A 26,872-nucleotide genomic window follows, 5' to 3' on the forward strand; every position below is an offset into this window, starting at 1 on the left:
CCAGCACACCACGAATACTCTGGGTGGAGAAGAGCAGCAATTAAGGGTAAAAAGAGAAGCTAAACAGAGTTACTGAAAGCTCTGTAGAAATTCAGTTTCTATCCATGTGAAGGGAACTATACTATTTCATTTTAAAAACTTTCAGATTGTATGATAAAAAGATCGAAAATACAGCTAAGATAAACTCAACTTATACTAGACAAGTTTTTATTTAAATAAAATGTGGCATAAAGTAGGGGTTAAAGATCCCTTTTAAGATAGAATTTTGATAAACAGAAAAGGGAACAGAAGCAAAAGCTTTAAATGAATCAAGTTCATGCAGAAATACATTAAGAAAAAAAGATCTGGTTTGCAACCATCTTCCGATTAAAAAGGAATAAACAAAAGTCAAGACCAGACTTAATCACAGCACCACCCTGTTTCACTTTTCCTTCTTCCCACATAAGAGAGAAATCACACTCTTAAAAGATGGTTTCAGCTTTTATTGAACGAGGACTTCATTTTCTAACATGAAAAACTAACTCTCCCTTTCTGCAAAGGTAGATCTTACACTCAAAGACAATCTTCATGCATTTTATTTTAGAAATTCGGGGAGAAATCCATAGTTCATTAACAAGATTCACAACTTCTTTTTACAGTAATGATGGCAGGAAACCAACACATTTCACAACCTGGAGCGGTTCAAACTAAGTATGTAGAGCAGATTTTGAAATCTTGGGAAAATGACATAAACTGGACAATTATGAAAACTGCTCATAATGTGGACTCTGGCTCTTACAGTTTAGGACAAATGTTGGCTCTACACTGTATCTGAGAAGGGGTCTTCACTATGGGACATTTTCACACCATGGCAGCTTCCCCTCCTCCCAGGCTTTTGAACAGATCATTAAGGCAGGTCTACAAAGGACCAGTCAGGCACAGGGGTACCAGCAGCTGACCAGAGGAAATCTATGTAACTTCCTGTAGTCTGACAGCCTTTAATGCAGACATCAGTGTGGCAAACTCTGTGCTGTGTTGTGTTTATTTTCAGCATCAACCTGCACCTAAAGCACAAGAGGTCACTTCAAGTCACTTCAATGGAATAAACAATCCCCAGTCATTGCATTTTCAGTGAATGGAGCAAAGAATCTGAAGTGCTAAAAAGAATTAGAGGGAAAAATAAAGGAAAAGCCCTTTGGTTTAGACTTATTAGATGAACAGAAGATCTTTAACTCTTTAGGGAATACCACTGTGGCATACAAAATTATACTAATTAATTAACACTCCTTCACATTTCCTTAATTTTCAGATCATATAATTTCAGCAGCATACTTTCCCCATTTTTCTATAATAGCTATGAATACTTCAGTAATATAATAACGGTTTAATGATGACCATTTCTCTTTGGTCATGTAGTATTTAGGCTTAGGGAGAGATTCTGTCAAATTTAAAAACAAAAAAATATAAGCTATACCAATAGCTCACAAAAGCATGGCACTAATAGCTTATTTAGTAAAAAAAAGTCAATGAAGTCCTTTTATTCACATTCGCCCAGTTATCTTCTAAGACAAACATCTGCTCTGAAATGCAGGAGGGCACATATGTGGCAATCAATCAAACCTTGGTTCATTTTCTGGTCATCTGAAATTAAGGGCTCCTTTAGAGATCTAAACATTTTTGCAATTCGAGGGCACCTAGACCAGCGGATGAAGCACAAACACAAACCTAATTCTTTGGAATATCAGTGTGGGCACAGTGCTTACCACAACCCACATTTGTAAATGCAAATGCTGTATTACTTTCCATTCTATAATGTCACCTGATCACCAGTAGAAACTCACTCCTGTTGTTTATCCGGAAAGGGAGGCACCTGCTCATAATAAGATTAAAAGGCCACCATAAAAATGAAAATACATACGGCTATCCTATGGTATTTCAAGTTAGGGAAATGAGAGCCCACTTTTGCTATGGAGTTGAAAGCGGAGTTAATTATTACTAATATTAATACAGGTATCCCCTGCATCTCGAAAGTGTGTGTTAGGCCACTTTGCTTCTATGAAAGACCCCACGTTAGTACCTGTTTTTGCTACCCGAAAGAAGTCCAAAGAGGATTTTTGCTTTTATGAAAAACTGCACTGTGTGTGTGTGCGTGTGTGTGTGTGTGTGTGTGTGTGTGTTTGCAGCGAGCCAGTATAGAGGTAGCACACACATCCCAGGCAGCTAGTGGCCCCACCAAGCTCCTTCCTGGGAAACACACACAGCATGTCAGCCTCCAGCCACCAGAGCTCTGAACCGTGTCAGTGAGCATCCGGGCTTTATCTCAATTTATTTTGCGCATCCATCAGCAAGATGTGTCATAAGGTATCAGAAAAGCCTAAGACAGGTGATTTTTTTGAGTCTGGGAACCTCAAAAATTTTTTCCATATAAATTAATAATAATGGCTTCTTCACTTTACACCATTTCAGCTTATGAAAGGTTTCACAGAAACACTCTCTTTCGGAAAGCAGGGGAAACCTGTCATAGAAAACGAATTTTTTTTTGCAAGAAAGGAACAATTAATATATCTATGAATCATAAAGAAGAACAACTGAGGCTTACACAAGACGCACTGAAGTGACTGATCTGAAGTAGTCTAATGAGTTCATTCACCCACATGGTACAGGAGATTGTCTCAATTTAAGTCTATCCGTTACAAACATCATTCACCCTAATCTGCCTAATCTGTCTAATCTGCCATAATACCTCAGCTGAAGACGAGAACCGTTCTAGCTATGAAAGCAAAAATATCCCCAAAGTTAATCAGAAGCAACTTTCTGTGCATTAAGAAAGCATTTTCTTAGAAGCAAAAAAAAAAATTAAAAATTAAAAAAATACTATGATTAAAAATAATGTGTTCTAATAAGGCATAGAGCCCACACGCAAAGGAAAAGAAAACCACATAGTCACAATCTTTAACAGCTTCCTTGAATGCTACTTGCTATGATGGCTGCAATTCTACACCGTCTGGAAGACAAGTGCTGGGCAGGTGACTCCATGACTTAGAGGAGTTGTCATCACGAAGTCAGGCAGTATCCCAGACATCTCTGGCTCTTCGCACCGCCTCTTAAAAAAGTTGCTGAATAGTTCAAGAGATGAGGAAGGATGTAGAAAACTATTCTTTTCTTCCCATTAATATCCATCTTTTTTAGTGGATTCTCCAGTGAGGCAAACTGAGACCACGACACGGTAAAATGAGGTATTGATACAATTAATGTTCATCAGGACTTCTCTCCTTGCTTGAGCATCTGTGAGCATTACTACTGCACGCAAAGAATAGTTTATTATACATCATCTCCTTTATTCTCAATCCAACCAAAGTTAACTTATTTCATGATCTCATCATCCACTAAGAATAAACAGCACAGAGCCATACACTGTGGCCTTCTCCCCACGTCCCACCTCTTCCCTCTCCACCAAATAAGCTCCCTGTGAACTTACACACACTGCTCAAAGAGCCATACAAGTGTTTTGTTGGCGTTTCTGTTGGCATGATTTTGGTGAATGGTTCAGAGTGTGAATGTGTGTGTGTGTGTATGTGCGCGCACGCGCCTGTGTGTGTGTCTGTGTGAGAAATGGTATGTTAAACTTCAAAAAGCAAACTACAAACAAATCCAGAAACGGTGCCAATTTAAAGATTTCAGTATTATGACAAATTTCATACACATACTGATACATTCAAAAGAAAAACACAAACAAACCTACTGAATCAGTTCTATGTAAAATATGGTAGAAGAAGAAGATGGGGAAGTTCTGTGGAAGTGCAAAGCTGTGTACTATAAACTATGTCCAAAGACATTTAGTTCTGGCTTATGAAAATTCCAATTATATTTAAAGACAGGAACAGACATGGATGAGAAATCCAGAGCTGTGTCCACAAAGTTGAATGTTATTAAACTAATGTCTAACATTTATGGGGAAATAACAGACACTTAAATTCTGTGTATCAAATTCCCCCTTTGAATGTCTGCATAAACCAAGAGGCAGGGCTTTCTGGGTGTCAGATCAGTTTACAGGCATTATAAAAACATAACAAACTTACACCAAAACAAGACCAGTCTGTGTAAGTGTATTATCTAGGCACCAAGAAAGGAGGCAAGTCTCAGAAAAATAAGGGAGGTCTCAGTGTTTTGTCCAAAATTCCAGAAACTGCCCATTTGTGGCATACAAACAAAAGGGAGGTGTTGAACTACCAGTGTTTTATGTTTTAACAATATTAAAATCAGTTAAGATTTGTAGGAACGCAACATTAAAACCATAATGGAAAGAGTAGAAACTCAAGGCCAAGGCTAGAACCAACTCAAATCATGAGCTAACATTGCCTGTTTCCTCCACCAAGATTTCAAGTTTGTCCAGTAATTTATACTGTGGTTTCTCGACCAGCTTTGAGATTAGGTGCCGAAAACTGGCGCCTCATCCTTGGAGGTGTCACAAACTGGCTACAGTGGTTGGGCTTGTCCGTCTGCTTCTGAAAGGAACTGGCTGCATTGCCCTCTAACTGACCTCCAGTGTTGTAATTACAGTAAGACTGACGGTGTTGGTGAATATGGCGCTTTGCCTGGAAAGTCTGCAGATCGGCAGTGGGGTGACCACTGTGGGAATTTAATGATTCTGAGGAGGCAGATGCCTGGCAGCGCGTACTTTTCGGTTGGCCATTATTAAGAGAATTGCTTCTCCAGCGTAACTGAGGTGGCTGTTGTTGGGTGTTAACATGCTGCTTGCTAACTTGGATGTGATCTTGACTTCGTGTGCCCTGAGAGCCCCATGGTAACTGGGGATCCTTAGAAGGTGCTCTACCCCCCTTTTCTTGGCTCTCCTCTTTATTTCCTTTCCTTCCGTCTTCATCTTTTGGGATTCTAAGCTCTATGACCTCATCTTCTGTTATGATGATATGAGTCCCAGGGCTCCAGGAGTTTCTGTGTTTAGGGTTGCTCTTAAAGGGGAACCGGGGCTTGCGGTTCTCAGGAGGGATGAACCTATGAGGTACGTTCTGCCTACGCAGCTGCTTTGCTATCTCCTGCTGTTGCAGATTCTTAAAGCGGATTTGCTCTTGCCTCATCCAGCGCAGACGTCCGCGTCTAAAAGCGGGATCCCCGTTCATCAGCTGGGAAACGCGCTCCTCTTTCCCAAGTTCTCCACTGTCCCCTCTGCTGCCGTCATTTTCAGACTTGCTACTGACACCAGCACCAACAGGCTCCTTTGCTCTGTGGTTTCCTTGGCTTTTCTGTTCCTGAGATCCAATCAGGGGCAAGACTTTCTCCATTTTAAGCATTTTGTTTCTTAGGACTTTTATTTCCTCATCTTTCATGTTATTTTGCTTTTTTACTTCTTGCAAAATATCTTCCAGTTTGTCAATGTGAACCTTGAGGTCGTCTACATCAGTCCCGCCTTTACCACTGGCCATCACGTCTTCGATCTTCTCATCCCCTACACCGACAGTGTCCCACACATCCCTGGCCACTGCCCTCCAGGAGTCCCGCTCATTGGGATCTTTCTTCCCATACATGGCACAAAGCTCTTTCATCTTAACAATGGCCAAGGCTTCAATCTCCTGCCGACTGTGCCTAAAATCGTTGAGCGCAACCTCATAGCATATCTCTTTTACAGCCTGAATCTTAAGATCTGAGATGGTGACCCACTTGGAATCTTTACACAGGCGCCTTCTTTGGGGGATTTGATACATTTTAATTGGCTCTCGTTTCTTCCCACTGCTAGGGAGGCCACACTTTTTAACAATGGTTTGCAACTTGCTGGGAGGTAGCTTTTCTCTCAGAGAAGTAATCAGTTTCCAGCTCTCTTCGCAGGACCTCTTGTCAGAATCGTCCCCGCTATCAGAATCCGCGTCCTTTGGAAAAACAAAATCAAAAAATGGCCCCAAAATAACCAAAATTAAAATGTAAAAAAGGAAAATCAAATCGAAGAAAAAAAACAAGTAAAAAAGCCTTAACCAAATTTAAAACCAAAACCAAAAAATAAGTAAATAAAACTTAAAAAAAAAAAGATAAAACAAAAAACCCCCTAAGTGGTGTGTAAGTTTATTAAGACTTATGTATATATAGGTCATTAATATAAAGATTTGCTTGTTTAGTAACACCAATGCGAATTCCCACTTTCTGGCTTAAGTGATGAAATCTGCAATCCAATTTCTTAGGAGGATTGATACGGTGACCTTTCCCTCTAAGGTCATGTGAAGTTATTAACAAAATGCTGTGAAGTAACACCTCCACCATCCTGTGGAAATGTAGTAAAACCTACGCCCCACACATGCTAACACCCCATGCAGCCATGTCCCCACATTTGCCTTGGTTATTGCTGTTGCTTCTTCCAGAAACTCTTTCCCCCATGAGTGAGCACAGATGCCATACAAGATGTGACGAGCAGGCGGATTAACAAAGGTTAGTAAGGCTGTAGGATGCCACGTTTTGTTTAGCTTTACTAAAAAGAGCAGCCCTAGAAAAAAGTTAGAAGAGGAGAAGGTAGAAAAAGAAGCAGTCAAACAGGGATGATGTTAAAAATGAATCCCTATCAGCAGACCACATGGGGTTCTTATCAACCAAACTTTTCTCTAGAAGACAGGTGAGTTTTGAAACTAGTCCTTTCATGAGCATATACTGGATTTACTATTTTCCTGTCATGCTAAATTGATGTGCTACATTTGTACAACTAACATTTGTTACCCATAGAACAAGGAAGCATAAAAAAAGGATCCTCATAGTGGGTCTGCTTTTTTGTTTTCACACACTTAAACCAATAAACACTTCACCTCCAAAATTTTAAGAAGTTTCCAGAACATAAATTAAGCTAGGCAAATATACTTTCATTAAACATCATTTAAAATTCCCCAAGTAATATTTTAATAAATATGACCTAAAGATGTTTTCTATCTATGAAAACCCATGGCATTTCTAGCTATTTGAGGAGTATCACTTTAAGTGACAACTCTACCTATAAGCACATAAAACAGAAAGATTATATTCTGCTTAGGTAAAATAGATCCACTTTAAAATGCTGTCTCTAATTCTGTCTTCCCAGCTATGTTTGCACTTTACCTCATTTTCAAAAACTTTAGATGGGCAGTCAGGCTGCTGTTTACTTCTGTTTTAGGCCCAAGTAAAACAGCAGCCCAGGGGTGCCTGGGCGGCTCGGTCGGTTAAGCTTCTGCCTTTCGCTCAGGGTCCTGGGATTGAGGCCTGAGTCGGGCTCCCCACTCAGAGCACGCAGTCTGCTTTTCCCTCTCCCTCTGCTGCTCTCTTGCTTTCTCTCAGATAAATAAATCTTAAAACAAAACAAAACCACAGCCTGACTGCCCAACTAACTAGTCTTCAAGGGCTACCTGGATAATAATCAATCGTTCTTAAATAACACAAGCACATCTTTATGACATGCAAGCAATGTTGGATCTACACAAAAACAATGTTAGATTTAGAATTCCCTATGAATTAAGGAAGGCTTAAGGAAGAATTTCTATTCAGGAAATAAAAGTTCCTTGGAAAAGAAACTATTCACTTAGAAGAGTAGTTCAGGACAGTCTAGTTAAAAAAAAAAAATCTTAATACTCTCTTTTACTTGGCTGTGATTACCAAAATTATCTCTAGTAAACAGTATCTTGCTTTCTAGGCCAAAGATGCCTATGTACAGTTATTTCTAAAAAATAACTTTTAACAATAATGACAATAATTTGGTCCCTGAATTTGGAGGTGCTGATTTGTATTATTTCTGTTGGTCTATAAATGGGTACTAAACCCATTTATAGCCCTACCTATTTGAAAATTTAACAAAAAGCAGAGTTAAATTTATAGACTCTATACTAATTTTTTTTCATTTTTAGTTTAAACCTCAGAATGTCTCATCTGAGTGATAAAAGAGGACATTAATAAACATTAGAGGAAAAAAATGTGTCTGACTCCTAAAAAAGGTCTTCCTGCCAGTATGTATAAACTAAATTTTATAGAACATAATATACTCTGACCGTTCCCATGTAACTGACAACTATCACTCTATCCCCCCACCCCCAGCTTCTTTTCTTTTCAAGATTGCTCAAGGATGAAATGAATACTACCTAATCTACGAAATAACAAATATTCTAATCACTGCTTTCATAATATCACGCTTGAGAGGCAGAGATTAGGTCTTTAAACTCTAAAATAAAACATAAATAAATAAGAATGTTTACATAAATCCAAAGGAACTCAAATTAAACTAAGCGGCCATAATTTTCATTCTTTTTAAAATACTATCACATTGGGGGCACCTGGGTGGCTCAGTCAGATAAGCATCCAACTCTTGATTTTGGCTTAGGTCGTGAGATCAAGCCCCACATTGGGATCTGTGCTAGGAGTGGAGGATGCTTAAGTTTCTCTCTCTCTCCTTCTGCCCCTCCCTAACCCCCCCATAAATAAGATAAAATAAAATAAAATACTATTTTGTCTTTGTAGAGTATGTTCTCCTTACAGCCCCCATATCACATACTGACCATGATACTAAAAATTCCGTAGGCAAAGTTTATGTGCCAAGATGTACACCCTATCTCATGTCAAAAAAGATTTAAAGATATTTAGATTCACTTATTACAGAGTTGGAAAAACTACTACTCAGGTCTGGCCAATTCGTGTCACTAAATGATGCTTCTGTTTTCATTAAATCCCAAAGCAAAGGCCTCCTGAAGAGACTGTGCAAGAAGCTTGTGCAGAAAGAAGAAAGAAGATACCTAAAAGACATAGGTGAAAAAGCAAGCACAGAAAGGACCAGGTGTGCAATACAGCACTAACTAGAAGAGAAGGTTCAGCACTGCAACTATATGACGCATCTGGGGAACTATCATAATAGAAAACTCATAAGCCTGAATTCCGTTTTTTAATGTTGTCATTATGCAAAAAATGATTACATATATTAAATACATATTTACTGAATAATTATTCCTTTATACCCTCTCAGTGTTTATTCATAGGGTGCATTCAAAATGTATCTGTTGGCTGAGCAATACAGGGTCATAAAAATACATCTTCCATTCAGTATTGTTACTGCTAAATATTCTTCAGGCTAAGGCATTAGAAATCAATTCCTCTGGGGTGCCTGGGTGGCTCAGTTGGTTAAGCGACTGCCTTCGGCTCAGGTCATGATCCTGGAGTCCTGGGATCGAGTCCCGCATCGGGCTCCCCGCTCAGCGGGGAGTCTGCTTCTCCCTCTGACTCTCCTCCCTCTCGTACTATCTCTCATTCTCTCCCTCTCAAATAAATAAATAAAATCTTTAAAAAAAAAAAAAGAAATCAATTCCTCTGGAGGACAAGAAATCTGAGTGGAATAGACAGTTGGACCTAGGGGGGAGGAAAGCAACCTTCTTGCTTTAAGCAGCTGCTCTTGAAAATCCTAGCTTGCTTTCAGATACACAGAACATATGACAACCAGAACCTGATCCCTTGCAGGCTAAGTATGTCCCCTGGAAACTAAGTATGTCTTAGGGACATTTACTTTCTCTTTATTTGATGGTCATCATCTTTATTTCAGAGCAAAGAATGATCATCAGCTCTTGGTTATGGAGAGCACCAGCCATCATCATTCTTTCTCACCTGGTTACTCAAAGGCTGGTCTTGGATGAGCAGTGCTGGCATCACCTGGGAACTTGTTAGAAATGAAGACTCTCAGGTCCCACCCCAGGCCTACTGAATCAGCATCTGCATTTTAACAGGACTCCCAGCTGGTGAAGAAGCACTGCTCTTACTGGACAGAAAGAATATTGAAGCAATTCAGAAGCCCCAAGATTAAGCTTCAGACCCATGACTTAACAGATGTTTAAGAGTGAGCAAGACAGCATTTTTTAGCCTTGGTTTCCTCAACTATAAATTGGAGGTAATATTACTCTTTTATTTACATACACACCTATCAAGGAGGGCTGTTTTGGGAATTAAAAAAAAAATGATGGCTGTTAAAGCTCCCTGTAAATTATAAAGCACTATACAAATACAAGGCACTACTGTTAATGATACATACAGCTTAATGATACCTGTCCTCATTTGATCTGTCACAGACCATCAGAGGCATGTTATTAGATTATACATTATTAAGATAAAAGGCTCCTCATGTGTCACACTTTTCAAGCTCCTAATCACACTGTAGCCAAATCCTTCTGTTTTCATTAAAAACTAAATGTCAACTAGGCCTCATAAAGGGATTTGAACACTGCTATTGTCTTGCCCCAAATACTTGATTTATTCTTTCTTGGACTTCACTAGAGTTTCTAAGACAACAAACTAACTGGTTTAACCCACTGCCAGGCCTAAGAAATGAGTGACCCTGGAAGAGGCTGCTTTTGGCATTTCTGGCCCATTTAGCACCAGCCTCTTCTCCAAAGCAGAGCATGACCAGAAGGCTGCAGTTTACACACACTATTTTAGATGCTATGTTTTATGCTAAGGGAAGAAACCAGTATCCCAGCTTTCTCCTTATCTTAAAAGAAGTCTATGGGTCTTAAAATATCCTAAATTGTATCCACAGTACCCAAAGGTTTATTATACCTTTTCCTTACATATCAAATGAATGCCAAGAAGAAGCTTTTTATGACCAGGGCTTTGTTAACCAAAGCTGGATGGCTTTAAAAATGAAAATCTAACTAATGGGTCAACTTATTTATTCATGAGATTCAGTTTCTATCAAACTTAGAGAATCAATTTACATCATAAAATGCTAAATCCATTAGAATTATAAGCTGCAGCCTCAAACCAACTTTTCAGCGGCTCACCCAAATCTTTCTCAAACCGGAGAAACCAGGCTTCCTTCTACTATCTGAGCTGCTGTGTAGCCCCTGCTTCCACTGTCATCCCACAGGCCACGGAGACCCTTATTGAGAATTCAGACTCCATGCAGGGGAACAGAAAAGGATTAACACATGCAACTGTGTAGCAACACTTTTAGACACAGTTTAACTAAAAAAAGAAAAAGAAAAAAAAAGTCTGCCCAGCACAAGAACAATCCCCAAGTCAGCCCAAGAGCAGAGAATTAGTACTATCAGGTGATCAGAAACAAAACCAAGGCAAACACTCACTAAATTCAATATTCAATATATTTATCATTAAAAGAATCACCACTGCAGCATACTCAAAAACCACCATCAAGAGGTAAAGCCTACCAGAAAAGCTCCCACTAGCTCCTCAAAAAGCACTTGGTTTTGCTAGAACTAAAGATTTAACTTTAAGACATAAAAGGCCCAAAACTGTACCTTTATGGACACTTTTTCAAGCTAAGGCTACCAGGAGATGTAAGTTCATTCTCCATTAAGTAAATGAGAGAAGAGCATATGGTATCAGTGAGAGCTGGACAAGCAACTGGGCAAGTGCTCATCTGTGGAACAGGGAAGGTATGAGAGCAAGCTGCCCTTTTCCTAACAGAGGATTCAGGATGGACTCCTACCAGTCTCTGCTGCTCCAAGAGAAGATCTGCTTCTTCCTTCTCCTTTTTGTATAGGATCTCCATCTCCTGTAGTCTAGAAGGAAAAGAAAAACAAGGGAGGAAAGAACAAACTGTGAAATCACTGGGCTGTTTCATGAGCACTATATACTGCATGTTTAAAAGAAGTGATAGTCATGGGGGCCATATCATATTTGTGCATTACCTTTTCTCCATCTCCTGCTTCATATCAATCCCTTGTTTTTCCAGAAGTTCTCTCTGGGCAAATGTCCAGTCCACAGGCTCAGAGGGGGTCTCAGCAGAAGGAGTCTTCTCCCGCTCTGCCCGTGCTTGCTCCGGGTGGTTGAAACGAAACACATGGTTTTTACCCATGATGATACGGTTTCCTAGCACAAAACAGAAACAGAGTTAAGAAGCCATTTTTTAAAGGTATACCTATCTAAGTTAATAACCTCACTCTCCCTCCCTTTCCCTAAGGCAAAAAGACAGCTTTTGGAGTTTTACAAGAACAGAAATCCTAATGCTATCATACTTCAGTCTTTAAACAAAGAGTCAAAAATTAAGAGTTGCTCACACAAACCACGTGTTCTTTACTGAAGACTTCAAACCTTTCCCAGTCTCAGGGGCGCCTGGGTGGTGGCTCAGTTGGTTAAGCATCCAACTCTTGATTTTGGCCCAGGTCATGATCTCAGGATCCTGAGACTGAGCCCCAAGTGGGGCTCCCTGCTCAGCGGGGAGTCTGCTTCCTCCCTCTTCCTCTACCCCTCCCCCCAACTTGCGTGCACTCTTTCTCAAATAAATGAAAAAAATCTTTAAAAAAAAGGAAAAAGCAAAGGACTTCAAAAAAACAAAACAACTTTCCCAGTCTCACCTGAGCGCAGCTGAACAGGCTGGGCCACCCTCTTGCCATTTACGTAGGTTTCTGAGCGTTCACAGGGCTCTAGGGTCACAATAACTAAGAAGAACAAACTAGTATTAGCATCACAAACCACTGGAATAAAACAATGGAAAGAAGATGACTGTGAAGACTCAGGGTAACTAGAATACATTCCTGCAATCAGCCAAGCGGCAGATAATTTATATAATAGTTCATTTTAGGGTATCAAAACCAGGGGTGTGGCTAAGAGAAACATTTAAATGAATGTGACAAACCTCAAAAGAAGATGGGAAATGGTCGTTTTGGTGATATGTAACAGTTCAGTCCATAAAACTGAAAACCATCAGAAATCTTAAGTGTAAGATATAGGTACTAAACCAGAAACATAAGATCAAAAGCAGCTAAATATTTTGATTAAAGGAATGAGTCATTTAGCACAAAAATACCATTAGATTATTGTTCTGTTAGTAACCCAGACAAAAATCAAGACCGACTTTTTCTTCCCTTCTAGAAAAAATACGTTCTGGGTTAAGATTAGGGGTCCTTCAAATCTCCCACTACCCAGGATATTTGTTCTTTTCGTACTTGTCTATTAAATAATTAACATTCAAGACCAAGCCTAATTGCCTATGTCCTGCTCAGTTCTTGGCAGTTACAAAAGGGCTCCTTTTGTCCAGGCTATTTTCATGTAAAACAGCTATGTCCGTCCCTGCATTTGTAAGCAGGCCAGGTTTCTCCATTTTCCCAAATATTAGATTGTACAAGAAAGTATCACTGAGAGAGACAGGGAATAGCAAGCCCTGGGGATTTCTAGTAATACAGAATGAAAAGGTTGTTGGAAAAGCTATGCCAGGAACTCTCACCGTCCCCACTGTTGTTTCTCTCGCTCCGGAAGATACAATGCTCTTCTTGAATGTGAGCCCCACTCAGCACGATGTCCTGGCGCCGTTCAGCATCTGCTTGGCCAACCCTGAACACAAGAGAAAGTGTTTCCCAGGGAAATTCAGACACAAAAAGCACTGAAAACAATGAACCTCTTTCTCCCAAAGAATATTCTTTGGTATGCACAAAAAAGGTATCGCTTCTTTTTATCAGAGGCTTTCAACTGCAAATTTTATTTTCACATATGACCAACCTCCCTACATTAGAATAAGAAACCAAGGAGCAAGGATACATCAATGTAACTCACTCAGCTTTATAAAAAGACACGAGTGAACTAATCTCCCTAATGAATTCATATAAGAAGTTAGAAAAAGAAAATTTTTACTTAGGGTTTTTAGGGAAAACTACATGTTAACTGGTTCAGATGGCTAAAGCACTTACATAATTTGGGAAGACAGGATAGTTTGTAACTATTTCAGACACAAAAAACAGCAAGTCATTACAACAATTTTTCAACAAATAACATCTCTTTAGTTATTCATTTACGAGAACAGAAAACAGTAAATGACCAAAAGAAACAAATATACCTTGTAATTCCATCTTTGATGTAATAAAGCAGGCATTCAGACATTAGTGGGTCCTCATTGAGGTTAACAAGATGTGGGGTCTGAAAAAGGGTACAGATGATCAATTTGGAGCAAGTACCACTGGGTGGGCAGTGACAATAACAGTGACCTACAGGAGGCCAATGGCTTCCTGGATTACCCACAGTTCCTAGAAGAGGAATGTCTTTTATTCCTAGTTCCCAGCTGCAATTCCATACAAAAAGAAAACACTCTCTTCAGGCCTTCTCAAACTGCACTAATACATTCTATTTAAAAACATGAGTTCAGGGCACCCGGGTGGCTCAGATGGTTAAGCGTCTGCCTTCGGCTCGGGTCATGGTCCCAGGGTCCTGGGATCGAGCCCCGCGTCGGGCTCCCTGCTGAGCAGGGAGCCTGCTTCTCCCTCTGCCTCCCTCTCTCTCTCTCTGTCTCTCATGAATAAATAAATAAAATCTTTAAAAAAAATAAAAAATAAAAACATGAGTTCAGGGATAAAGAACAAGATCCAATTCTTGATAAGGTCAAAGCGTGAAGAATACAACAGAAAAACAAGGAGAGGACGAGTGCCTGGATGGGTTCACCATAATTTTTGTAACTATCTGGACAAAAATCTTGAAGGGTGACAAAATATGCTGTCCCAAAATATGCCACTTTACATATTGATTATTTTGAGCTGAAGGCACCTGAAAAACAGCAAATGCAGGGAGAAGCTTCCTTCGAACCCCCTCTCCTGCCTGAAGACAGGTCCTCCCAAATGGCCTCGGCCGCCATGTCCCCTCGGGAGTCCCTCAACCAGGAAGGAAGGACTTGAATCCCAGGAAAGGGAACCAGAAGTCGACACCACACTCACATAGACTTTGTCACAAACGATCACACCTTCCATCTATTCTTCCAAGGGCCCCTTCATCTTTCCTGAAACTCATTTATTCCCTCCTGAGAGGCCTACATCCCCACTCCCCTTTTCCTACTAGGATGGTATTTAAGTCTGAACTCTAAGCCACCTTGGGGAGTCACTTACTCTCCCTTGGGTAGCTCCCAAACATACCTGAGGCAGACATGTTAATACGTTTATTTTTGTTTTTCTCTTATTAACCTTTTATTACTGGGCTCTCAGCCAAGAACTCAAACAGGTAGAGGGAAAATTATCTTCCCTTCCTACAATCTCCAGAAATACTTAACTTTTCATTTACTTTATAAAAATGGGTTTTTCTTTCAAGATTTCATTTATTCATGAGCGAGAAAGAGAGCGAGCGAGCGATAGAGAGAGCACAAGCAGGGGGAGAGGCACAGGGGGAGAGGCACAGAGGGAGAGGGCGAAACAGACTCCCTGGCAAGCAGGGAGCCCAAAGCGGGGCTCGATCCCAGGATCCTGAGATCATGACCTGAGCCAAAGGCAGACACTTAACCCACTGAGCCACCCAGGTGCCCCTATAAAACTGCTTTAAAAAATGGGGGACTGGGTGGCACAGTCAGTTGAGCATCTGACTCTTGGTTTTGGCTCGGGTCATGATCTCAGGGTTGTGGGATCAAGCCCCACACTGGGCTCTGCACTCTGGAGTCTGCCTGAGATTCTCTCACCTTCTCCCTCTGCCCCTCCTCCCCCTAAAATAAATAAATCTTTAAAAAAAAAAAAAAAAAGTCCCCACATCCCCTGGCATTTCCCTCTATAATTTTTATCACCTCTTCCACGGTCTCAGCTATTGTCTTTAGTTTATTAGTCTTTACATTAAAGAAGAAATCAAAATCACTGACATTCAACAAATGTACACATCTTGTAAAAATCCTCTTCATCTATCTCTAATATTTCTAAAATCTTTGAAAAACCAACCTTCTTTGGTGAAAATACCCCACTGGAATCCAAAAATAAGTCACATGGTCTTGGGGTCAAAATCTACTCAAGACAGTGCCAGCAAATGTGGAAAAATGAAAGAAGAATCAGATGAGAGGGTTAAGAACAGGGAATGAGAAAGATGATTAAACAGAAATTAGAAAAAGCTCTACATCAGCATCTGCCTCTGTAGTCTAAGAGCTCTGCTGGTTTGAGAAAGTCAAGGCCCTCTGTGGGCTGTGTTCTTTAAAGCCCATTAGGACACTGGCCTTAGAAAAAGGGAATCCTGGAAACAGGTTTTGCCTGTTTGCCCCTTGCCTTAAAAGTATTTCCCCCTGACCCAGTTTTATGGAGGTATGATTGACAAGTAAAAATTGTATACATTTACGTTGTACAACATGTTGTTTTTTTTTTTAAGGTGGCGAATGTGCATGCAATGATTACCACAATCAAGTTAACATATCAGAAACAGGTTCTAAAACTGAATCTGGATGTAGCCAGTGGTGTATCCCTTCCTTTCCTGAGGTAGTCTAGAAAGTTAAAACAAGATGCATAAAATTAAAGTAAGAAAAAGCTTTGGAAACAGAGATCTCAGTGTGGAATTCCGTGCTGTTTATATCACACTTATTTAAATTATTTATGACTTGTGTTAAATGCCATAGTTTTACAAATGTTGTTACAAAAATTTTCCATATAGTTCTTAACACTCAAAGATGTTGTAAAATCTCTTTCAATATACACAAAGGCACAAATCTGATCAAACCCGTAACTGCTAAAATCTCCACAGTCCTAAGTATGCTATCTCAACAAATAATGTCTTACTGAAGGAAACACTATTAAACTGAAAAATCACAGACCGTTGGCAATACACACACAAAATACTCTTATTGTTATTCCAGTTCTACAATGTGTACCAAAAATGTCTTTAAAACAATCTTCTTTGTTGATAATAATGCAATGGAATTCCTAAAAAAAAGTTATGTGACCTTGACAGAAAAACCAAACCTAAAGAGTCCTAGCAAAAACCAGGAATATTTCCTATCACATAAACACAAAAATGGAAACCCCCCTGCCCATTCTATGCCAACCTAGAGAGATCATCATCAGACCCTGCAGAACATGTGTAAGTCTCTGATAGGCAAGCTGGGGTCATCTGAAATGAAGAACCATTTATTACTGGCACGAATATATCTGCTGTGTAAATAAATAAATATGTTCTATTATTGTCATATAAGAAGCACACAAAAATAATTTGATAATAGTTTTCCAATATCTAAGAATAACTAGGAAGCAACTTAGTAAAACAAAACAAAACAAAAACAAAAAACCCCCAAAACCAAAACCTACCTTACTCTTCTAATTAGCTACAAGGAATCTACTACCTAACAACTATAAGATTATGTAAGTGGGAGGGTACTACTGGAGTCATTTAAAAAAAAAAAAAAAACCTAAGAAAGGAGCAGAGGAGGCTAGAAGGGTGAGAACAGGAACTGCTTTACTCAGTATAATGGTTGTCTGTAACACAAACTACAGAAACAAACTTGCGTGGTATTTTTCTACACAAACCTGAATAGCTGAAATTGCTTCCAAAGAGTTATAAATCAGGGCTGCTGGCATCTGTGGGAAAATCTACATAGAAAGAGTAGCCAAACTGAAGCAAGGTATGTGAGGTGAGAGGCTGGGTATTTTAAGAGAAAGCAACAATGCAGATGAGTAAACATACTGAATCATGACCGAAAGTTAGATTTACTGCCTTAGGTTTTATTTTGTAAACGGCAAACACAATAGGCATTTTAGAAACAGGCTGCCCTTGTACTGTAAGATGAAATCAGAAATGTCTGAAATTAAGACAAATCTTAAGATAAAATGAAGGGAGGAGGGGCCAGCCCTGAAAGACCGGAAGTGCCTCAGTGACCAAGACAAACAGGAAGTGCTTCTGTTGGGTTGAGTTTCACAACAGGCTCCTACCTTCTTAGGTGAAAAAACTCCCAGGGTTCCTCCGTCTTCCCGAATGGCCACTCCCATCTCAGCCAACAAGGCCTCTCTAGAAAAACAACAAGCACATCAGAATACCAATATCAAAATGTCAATTAAATCAGTCTCTTGTGAACTGGAAAGTAAAGCATGCAAAGCAAAAACTGTTGTCTGTGTTAGTAATACAAATGTGAAAAATCTGTCTCTCCCATCATTCATGAGAATTTAAGGGAAACAGCACATTCAAAATAAGTTCTGTTCCCATGTTAGGTAAAGTTGAATTCACCCAAATAAGAACTTTGTCTCATCTGACGACTTTGGAGGCAGACAGTAATTCATAAATAATATGTCTATTAATACAAAAAAAAGGAAGATGGGGTATTCCTTAAGGCCAGACATCTAACTCAAAGAACCATTTCTTCAAAATCTAAGAAAGAAATCAGAAAGTAACTTGGATATATGAAGACTGTCTTTAAGTGTGATTTTCTCAAATGTGATGCTCCCATGCCCAACATCATATTGATTCAAGAATTTTAGCTTAAAATCCCTGTAATAAGAGGGGCGCCCAGGTGGCTCAGTCAGTTAAGCATCTGCCTTTGGCTCAGGTCATGATCCCAGGGTCCTGGGATGGAGCCCCACGTTGGGCTCCCTGCTCAGCAGGGAGCCTGCTTCTCCCTCTCCCTCTGCCTGCCTCTCTGCCTACTTGTGCTCTCTATCTCTCTGTCAAATAAATAAAATCTTTAAAAAGAAAAAAATCCCTATAATAAGAATATTCTAATTGTTTGATACATCCACTGCATCAATACATCAGCACTTACTTCTACCTCATCTTCCATAAAGGGGGATGACAAGTCTGACCTTTTTTTAATGTATATTCAACCCAAGAGGAAAAGTATTATTTTGGGTTATGCTCACCTTCAGGGTAGAGAACTGAGAGGTTAAAGTAGAAAAGGGATTTTAAAAGTCTGCAACTCAGGGCGCCTGGGTGGCTCAGTCGGTTAAGCAACTGCCTTCGGCTCAGGTCATGATCCTGGAGTCCCAGGATCGAGTCCCGCATCGGGCTCCTTGCTCAGCAGGGAGTCTCTGCTTCTCCCTCTGACCCTCCCCCCTCTCATGCTCTCTCTCTCTCTCATTCTTTCTCTCAAATAAAATATTAAAAAAAAAATAAAAAAAATAAAAGTCTGTAACTCAAACTACTTCACCTCTTACCAAAGAGGTTCTATAAAACATAACTCATAGATAATCATCAGAGAGCTTTATTATTTGGGCCTTTATCAAAGGCAGTTGTTTTACAAAGTAAAAACTCTATCCCAGGGTACCTGGGTGGCTCAGTCAGTTAAGCATCCAACTCTTGACTCTTGATTTCAGCTCAGGTCATGGTCTCCGGGTCATGGGATTGAGCCCCGCATTGGGCTCCATGCTGGGTGTGGAGCCTGCTTGGGATTCTCTCTCGCCCTCTGCCCCTCCCCCACCCTAAAAAGAAATGTTAAAAAAAAAAAACCCTCTATCCCTCAATATCTTCCATTTTACATGGGCCCTGAACACGATGCAATATGGTAATGAGCACAGGACTCCCTAGAGTAGGTCTAACTATATAAGCTCTGCTGGGGGAAGACCTAGAGCAGGCTGAGTTCTATTCTGTCTGTGGTTGGCAAGGGGGCCCTTCATTTTTACTTCCAGCTAACTTCTCCTTCTATAAAAGGAATTCCAGTTCCCCTGAGAATGTGCAGACAACCCCGAGAGCTTAACTTGCTGACCTCTCCATTCTGATGGCCTCTGTTTTACGCAGCTTCTCTTCCCAGGTCTCATTCAGCTCAGCAATGATCTTCTCCGATTCCTAAGAGGAAGTCCACAGTTAAAGTGAAGAAGTGCCTTATGATGTAACACACTATGTCTAGGAAGGACAGCAAGAAGCACACAACGCCCTTTGTGGGTATGAGGCAGAATCTAATACAATGAGATCTTTTTCCTTTCTTAATATATGTGCAATAAAATTCATGAAGACTAGGTCTAACATTAAATCAGGCATAGATATATAAATTCTCCTAAGTCCTAATAAAAATGCCTAATAATGAGTGAGTGTGTATGTGTGTGTGTACAGAAAGAGAAGTAACATTAACACCCAAAATGCAGGACTCTATTTCTGAAAACAAATTCTACAAAAGAATAAAGCCACCAAAGGTATTTATTGCTTTTGTTTCACTATAATTTCACTGTAGCCCTGATGGGGCTCAGAACGTGTTCCCCTAAAATACGACATCTTGGCACATTGACTATTTTAAGCTGAAGTAATTTGAGAAATGGTTTCTGCAGGAAGGACTCTGAACTCCTCAAGCAGGTTTTAAGACCCTCATGAGAGGAGCCTCCCTACACCTGGAGGAAAGGCGCATCCTCATCTCCAAAGATGGAAGAACACTAAGAGGAATCTGAACAAACAGGCCTTGATAAGTTTCCCCCAGGTCCTATCATAATTTCCCACAACTCTTCCCTCTTTATCAAACCTAGCAAAAAAAATGCTTTAACACTTCTTTGGGTCTTTATTTCCTTATGAAGGCTCCCGTGTCACATAAAACTTATATTAAATAAATTTGTGTGCTTTTCTCTTATTAATCTGTCTTTTGTTTGCAGAAGCCCCAGCCAAAAACCTGAAGGGTAAATGAATATTTTAATTCCTCTACAACATAACACCCTTCTGAACACAACCCAATACCTGATAGAGAAAGAGTTAGTATTAATCTCAGCCGAAGGCATATAGCCACTAAAGTGACAGTTTCCTAGTCTCCCGCTGAGTTTTTATGAATGCCAGAAATTAAGAACTAAAACATGTTTCCTGCTCCCAGGGAGTAACTAACTGTACACGAGGAAGACAGAAGTAACTAATGATTCATTCATTCAATAATTATACAGAACTACATTATATGTTAAGCCCTGTTTCAGGCAACTAGGGATGTGGCAGGGAAAAATCCCTGATTTCATGAGACTTACATTCTAGTAAAGAATGTAATCAATTTTAATCAATAATTCAAATATATAGTACATGGGATAGTGGCAAGTGTCTTGGCGAAAAAGCAAGAAAGGGAAAGGGGTAAATGAGGGAGCAATTTGGAATGGGGTTGTCAGAACAGGGCTCACTGACAAGGTTCTGTGTGAGCAGAGACAAAGCAGGAGCTACCACATGAACATGTGAGGGAAGAGGTAAGAAATGCCTGGCATTTTCCAGGAACCACAGTGTGGCCAGAGCAATGCGCTTGCAGACTGTGAATGGGTAGGGCAGGAGAAAACAACAGAACACTGTGTCACGTGCTAGAACTGAAGTGTTCACAGGTCGCTGGAGAATGGGTGAGCATAAGAATGACGCTCAGACTGATGAATGAAGGACAAGTAGGAAATCAACTCGGTGAAAAATGGAGGGAGGAAGACAACCTGAAAGGGGGACAAAGCACATGCAAAAAGCAGAGGAAGATCTGGTCATGGAGACGGAATTAGAAAGTCAAAAGATGATGCCAGGAGCATAACAGTGATGAGATGCCAGTTCTGATGACAGCAGCACTAGTGATTCAGGATGAAAACCCTGCACAGTTTACAAAACAGCTCACTGTCTGATTCATTAAACAGGCCATTGTAAGAAGCCTCTGGGATCTGAAAACATAATTATCTACAAAGAAAGAAACAGTGAGCACATAATACAATCAATCCTAAGGTGTCTGCAATTCGGTTTTCCGGAAGGAGGCATGGGAGCATGTTAAAAAGCCATGAGAGAGAATTCCAGGCGGCAGCTGCAAAAGCAAAGGAGTACAGGAGTCAGGAGAAACAGACAGGGGAGCATCATGATGACGACAGTGAAGAACAACTAGCTAAGCAGGGCAAAGAGCAAAGGTAGAAACAGCATGGGCATCAGTATGGTTCCCATGAAGGGGGCTGCTGAACAGGTACTCATTCAGAAAAGGGTCAGTCACAAAGGGGTAGATGCCAGAACAAGTCAACAGAGGGAGTGGGGAAGGTGGGGAGGAAAGACAGAACCACCTAAATTGCTCTCATTAACTCTCCCAACACCCAGGGGCTGAAAGACTCAAACAGCTACCTGAACAGCATCTCTCCAGTGGCCTCCAAGAGGACGGATTTAGCCTGCAGTGCACATACCCCTCCCAAGCTGAGACAGGAAACAATGTGCCACGCTAGAGGGCCAGCAACCAAAAACACCCATACAATTTCAGCAAGGAGGGAGATGGCCAGGAACCAAGTGGTCAGTAAGCACCACGAAAGTTATTCAAACAACTCTAACAGACTAGTACTAAATGCTTTTACACAGGACCATGAGAGGGCAAATACAAGACAAGTTGGCACCATACCCTACATGATAGTAAGGCTTATTAAAGACAGCTGGGTAGGAACCTTTACAATCTCAAAATGGTAACTTCGAAAGAAAGGACTACAATAGGCTGCCCAAACAGAGCATCTAGACTAGTGCTTATTATACAGTGTGGCACACAAGCCCTGACGTTGGTGATAGAATACAAACTGACCCATGAGAAACTTAAATTTGTTTTTTCCTGGTTGTTATTTTCAGGAAAAGATCATGTCTGATAAGAGATTTATCTGGCTGGGGCGCCTGGGTGGCTCAGTTGGTTGGGCGACTGCCTTCGGCTCGGGTCATGATCCTGGAGTCCCGGGATCGAGTCCCACATCGGGCTCCCTCTCAGCAGGGAGTCTGCTTCTCCCTCTGACCCTCTTCCCTCTCATGCTGTCTCTCATTCTCTCTCTCTCAAAATAAATAAATAAAATCTTTAAAAAAAAAGAGAGAGATTTATCTGGCTGTATGAAAGCTATTCTATTTTGAGGCAACTGTAAATTCACCCAAGGTAGCAAAATCACTGTCTAGGGATCCTGTTGTCATTCTGCTGCCAATTCTAATGCGAACTCTCTAATTTTACTTCCCACCTGGAGGGTAAATCAGGACATGATCTCTTTGTAAAAAAGAGATTTAATGAGTTAGCTGAATATGGTATTCTTTTATTTTTCATTACAGCTTCACGTGGCAATTTTTATGTTGTCTAAAAAGCTATTTTTTAGGGGCGCCCGGGTGGCTCAGCCAGTTAAGCATCTGCCTTCAGCTCAGGTCATGATCCCCGGGTCCTGGGATAGAGCCGAAATCAGGAGTCCCTGCTCAGTGAGGAGTCTGCTTCTCCTTCTCCCTCTGCTCCTCCCCCTGCTCTGGCTCTCTCTCCCTCAAATAAATAAATAAAATCTTTAAAAAAAAAAAAGCTATTTTTTTTAAAACTCTGAAGAAAGGTTAAAGAAAATGATATTAAGCAAAAGTTCAGTGCTAGAAAAAGCCATTTATTCCAGAACCATTCTAGAGATAAAGAAACTGGGGACCAGAGAAGCTAAGAGACTATCCTGAGGCCACACTACATCCTGAGCCACTAAACCCTAGAGTGGGGTTTCCTGACTCTTGATGCTCTTTCTTCAATTAAGGTAGAATCACTAGGCTTTAAAGAAAATATTCTACAGAACAGCTCACCATCAATTAAGAAAGCATGAAGGATATTATTTCTTCAAGCCCGAATAGCAAACTTAGCATAAATAAAACTGAGATGCCAACAGGAGATAACTTTTGATCTCTGAGTTATCAACTTACCCTGCAGGCAGGCCTGGCACACTGGTGCCCAGTGCTGCCCATTACCCACTCTAGAAACCCAACTTATAAGATTAAATTGAAATTGGGATGCATGCTTCAGAAATGAGGAGTCCGGACAATCTTTAAGGGTCCTTCCTTCCCACAGGTAGTACACACAAAAAAATTCCAAAAACAACAGTGACATCAGGAATCTATTTTTAAAGCTCCAAGAAATGTTGGGCTCAGGCGCCATTCAACTTTGGTCTCACATCACGAATGTCTAGCTATCTATGCAGCACTTGTTAATAATTATGTTCACACAGCTAAACACAATTTAATTTCTCTGTCATGATTCGGTTAAGGTGGCAGAGAAATCCACAGAACAAGTCAGAAATATTTCCATGAAAAAAAATTACAGTTTCAACTGTGATATTTAAAAGATTAAATGCTTACTACATGGAACATTCCTTGAAGCCATCAGATAGCCAAGGTTTTACTGTACTGAACATAGTACGCTTCATAAGTGTGTTCCAAGTGTGGGGCCCTTGGGCTGCCTAGCACAGCACCTGCCCTTGCATGCTTCCGTAGTGGATACTTGTGGATATTTATAGTCCAAGCCTAGGCGATGGCACTCATAGTACTAACTTTGATGCCAGACTAATAAACAAACCCCAGAGCCACCGCACAGTAGCTATAGTTACATATTTAAAACCTTACTGAATAAGAATCTAAATCAAGCATACATACATCTCAACCCAGTTTGAGTTGTGATTAAAAAATGAAAGGAATTACATTTCACTCTATTGCCAGAGAGGTTTGTGGAGGGGTCAAGATCGTTTATGATGAGGTAACATGGGTTTCTTCCATATGGAAAGAAGTTATTCAAAAAACGAAGCAGTAGCAACACATTATACAAAAGTATTTTACAAACTGATCATATTTTTAAATTCAAAAATAAAGAGAAGCAAAGGGAAATAACATGTTAGGGAAGTGAATTAACCTCTATTCCTGTTTTCCATTACAGTATTTTTCTCCTGCAGTATCATGTCTTAGGAACGCAGCTCCTAAACACTCAACAATGAAGTAGTCCAAAAATGAATTCTCAAGCATTTCTGTTGTATAACCACTGCTTGCACTGTGCATGCAAGATGCTATCTGCCTGAGGCATTACAATGCAGGTCTGCTGGACTGAATTCTCACCATTCACAAAAGAGGAGCAGAACGGAGGCATTTATGCCTCAGTGGATGGCCATGCTGCATTAAAAACTCAAGATCCAATGCAAAACCATCAAGAAGCAATTTTCTAAAGGTAGGGAAAATGGAAGATTTCACTTATGCTGACTTAAAGGAAAATTAAAACACAGAAACGTATTTTCTGATAAAAGTAATACAGTTTTGTTTTGGTGGGAAGTAGGAAGGTTGGGGGGAGGGTTCCTTGAATATTGGCAGTGTTATTCCCCAGAAACTATGTGGATGACATTGGGTGACCTAATTCTTAAAGAGTCTGGTTAATGTTTTGACTCCTAACATTCAATGTTATTTTCAATTGGTCCCATTTGGCAGTTAGGAAAATTATTTTCTTTTACATCAAGACTTAAGTTAATGGAAATTATAATCTTATTTGTACACCAAGGCTTTAATAGGCGATATAAGTAAGATTCAAAATCCCCAAAGAAAAAGAACATCTTATATTAAATAGTAAGTAGGAGATTTCACTTCTTTCCCACGGAACCCCTGCATTTCCCCCACTGGCCCAAACAGAATCCTGCACTGCAACTTTGTCACCAATGCCCATCGTAAAAAAAACACACACATAAAGCTGTCCTGCACAGGCTTCACTAATGTCTTTATCAAAATTTCAAAGGCAATTTCACAAAAGCAGAAATTACCCTTCAATTTGCAACAATTAATGAAATGAAAAGATTTCTCACCCTTCTCCCTCTGCTAGGTATCTCAGAACTTTACCCACTTCCTACAAATATGTTCTGAAGGAAGAAACAAGATCATTACTTTTGTTTCTGAAGCACCTTAGGTTAGAAGTAAGTAAAAAATGCGAAGGAAAAAGGTAGGCTGACTAAGAAGCAGAGGCCCAGTCTTCATATAAAATCTTTCTTGGCCTCACCTGAAAACTGAAATGAAACCTTCTGCCATCTTTAATTATCAAGCTTCATTCCCTTTTAGCGGTGAAAAACCAACAAACCTTTTCCATCGTTCATTTGCCCAAGTGTGTTACTGTTCTCAACAGTGCTCGAGCGAGCGGCAGTTGTGGAGAGCACTGAGTGCAATACAAAGAGGCCTGCCAATACAACTGCAACTTCCCAGCTCCCGAAAACGCTTTCTCTGCCCTCCTTGTTTTCCCTGCCCTGGCCCTTGGGAATACAAAGGCCCAAAAGCATGGATCAAACGATCACCCTGGAGGCAATGAGCAGGGAAAGAAAAAGCATCTGTGATACTGTCAGAGTGATTTGATGGATGGCATGGTCTGTTCTCACTGCAGTCACTGAGGGGAAGGAAGAAGCCAGGAATCAGCAGGTGCTGCTACCGCGCACTTTCATATTCACGAAGAAGACAAGAACATCCCCAACAGAGCCAACCACAGACTGGGAAAGTGAAGCTGGGTGCCATGGCAGGTGGACCTGCACATGCAGGATGCAAGCGCACAACATGGCACTGAGGCCCCTGATCTCATGGGCACCAGCACAGGAGGAGGCAGCCCTCCCATGGCAGTTATAACAGGGTTCCAAGACTTCCTATGAGCTTCCACAAGTTATCATTTCACATGTCTCTCAATAAACCTGGTAAAGCCACTCACATGCTCAAGCCTTCTTTTGGCTGTCTATTTATTTTACTAACACAAACATGGCTCCATACAGAATTCCATCTTCAAATGAATCCAAATGTTCTAACAAATTAGTTTCCAAATAAATTTCTAACTACACAATGTCCCTGTGACTTATAAACTACCTGGGAATTAAAGGACATTATCTATTTATCAGTTATTTTCATGGCCAACCTATGATCTGGCCACGCATCTCTCTAATCTCTGCCTGGCCACGTGAGACTCAAGCATTCTGGTAAAAAGAAATTATCTTATAAAGCAGCACATTCCATTTTCAGGACACCTCTAAGAGTTAGAAAGTTCTTCCGTATCCTTAACAAAAATCTCAGTGATTTTTAAGACCAACTATGCTTTGTGGAGCTACATAGAACACCTTTCATTCAGTCTGAATTATTACTTACCTTTAGACGTTCAATGGCTTCCTCTCCTCCAGGTGTAGACATGATCCTCTCCTGAATACTGGTCACAGATGTTAAGCCCACCTGACTATTGAGTGAGCAGGAAGATGGAGATGAAGTAAGGGACCCCATGGATGCTGTGGAAAAATTGCCAGGGCGTTGATTCTCAGAGGCTAGCAAGTACCTATGCTTATTGTTCTGAAAATCTTTCAGATCTGGGAGACAGAAAGAAGGGAAGGCAGAAAAAGTGGAAAAGAGGGAAAGGAGCAGAGGGAGAAAAAAAGACAGGAAGGAACACCAGCGTAAGAAAGGATAGCATTAAAGCGCCCAAAGACACACTATAATACAAAGACAAGTTACAATTGTTCTAGATGGCAGTTCTAAAACATGTCTGTCTTTAATACTGGTATCTCCTAGAGGTTAAGAACCACTTCTG

The 26,872-nt window shown here is 40.4% G+C and overlaps 1 protein-coding gene across 4 annotated transcripts in view; it reads right to left on the reverse strand.

The window, feature by feature from the left end:
- The window catches only part of KIF1B (kinesin family member 1B), a 141,351-nt gene that overhangs the window by 53,524 nt on the left and 60,955 nt on the right, over positions 1 to 26,872 (reverse strand). For 2 of the 4 annotated variants that reach the window (XM_028108143.2, XM_028108144.2), the window contains exons 13-20: positions 26,440 to 26,573; positions 19,340 to 19,419; positions 17,577 to 17,652; positions 13,763 to 13,842; positions 13,157 to 13,263; positions 12,288 to 12,371; positions 11,622 to 11,802; positions 11,420 to 11,492 (exon numbers count right to left, since the gene is read on the reverse strand). In XM_028108143.2, the coding sequence (XP_027963944.1) occupies positions 11,420 to 11,492; positions 11,622 to 11,802; positions 12,288 to 12,371; positions 13,157 to 13,263; positions 13,763 to 13,842; positions 17,577 to 17,652; positions 19,340 to 19,419; positions 26,440 to 26,573 (815 nt within the window). Of the gene's footprint in view, positions 1 to 316; positions 5,862 to 11,419; positions 11,493 to 11,621; positions 11,803 to 12,287; positions 12,372 to 13,156; positions 13,264 to 13,762; positions 13,843 to 17,576; positions 17,653 to 19,339; positions 19,420 to 26,439; positions 26,652 to 26,872 lie in introns of those variants that run through there. The other 2 variants (XM_028108145.2, XM_088022616.1) reach the window with 2 other exon arrangements.

Source organism: Eumetopias jubatus, unplaced genomic scaffold (genome assembly GCF_037043125.1).
Source record: "Eumetopias jubatus isolate StellerSeaLion01/CBP00866 unplaced genomic scaffold, mEumJub1_p1.0 scaffold_4, whole genome shotgun sequence".
In the NCBI taxonomy this organism is placed as follows: Eukaryota; Metazoa; Chordata; class Mammalia; order Carnivora; family Otariidae; genus Eumetopias; species Eumetopias jubatus.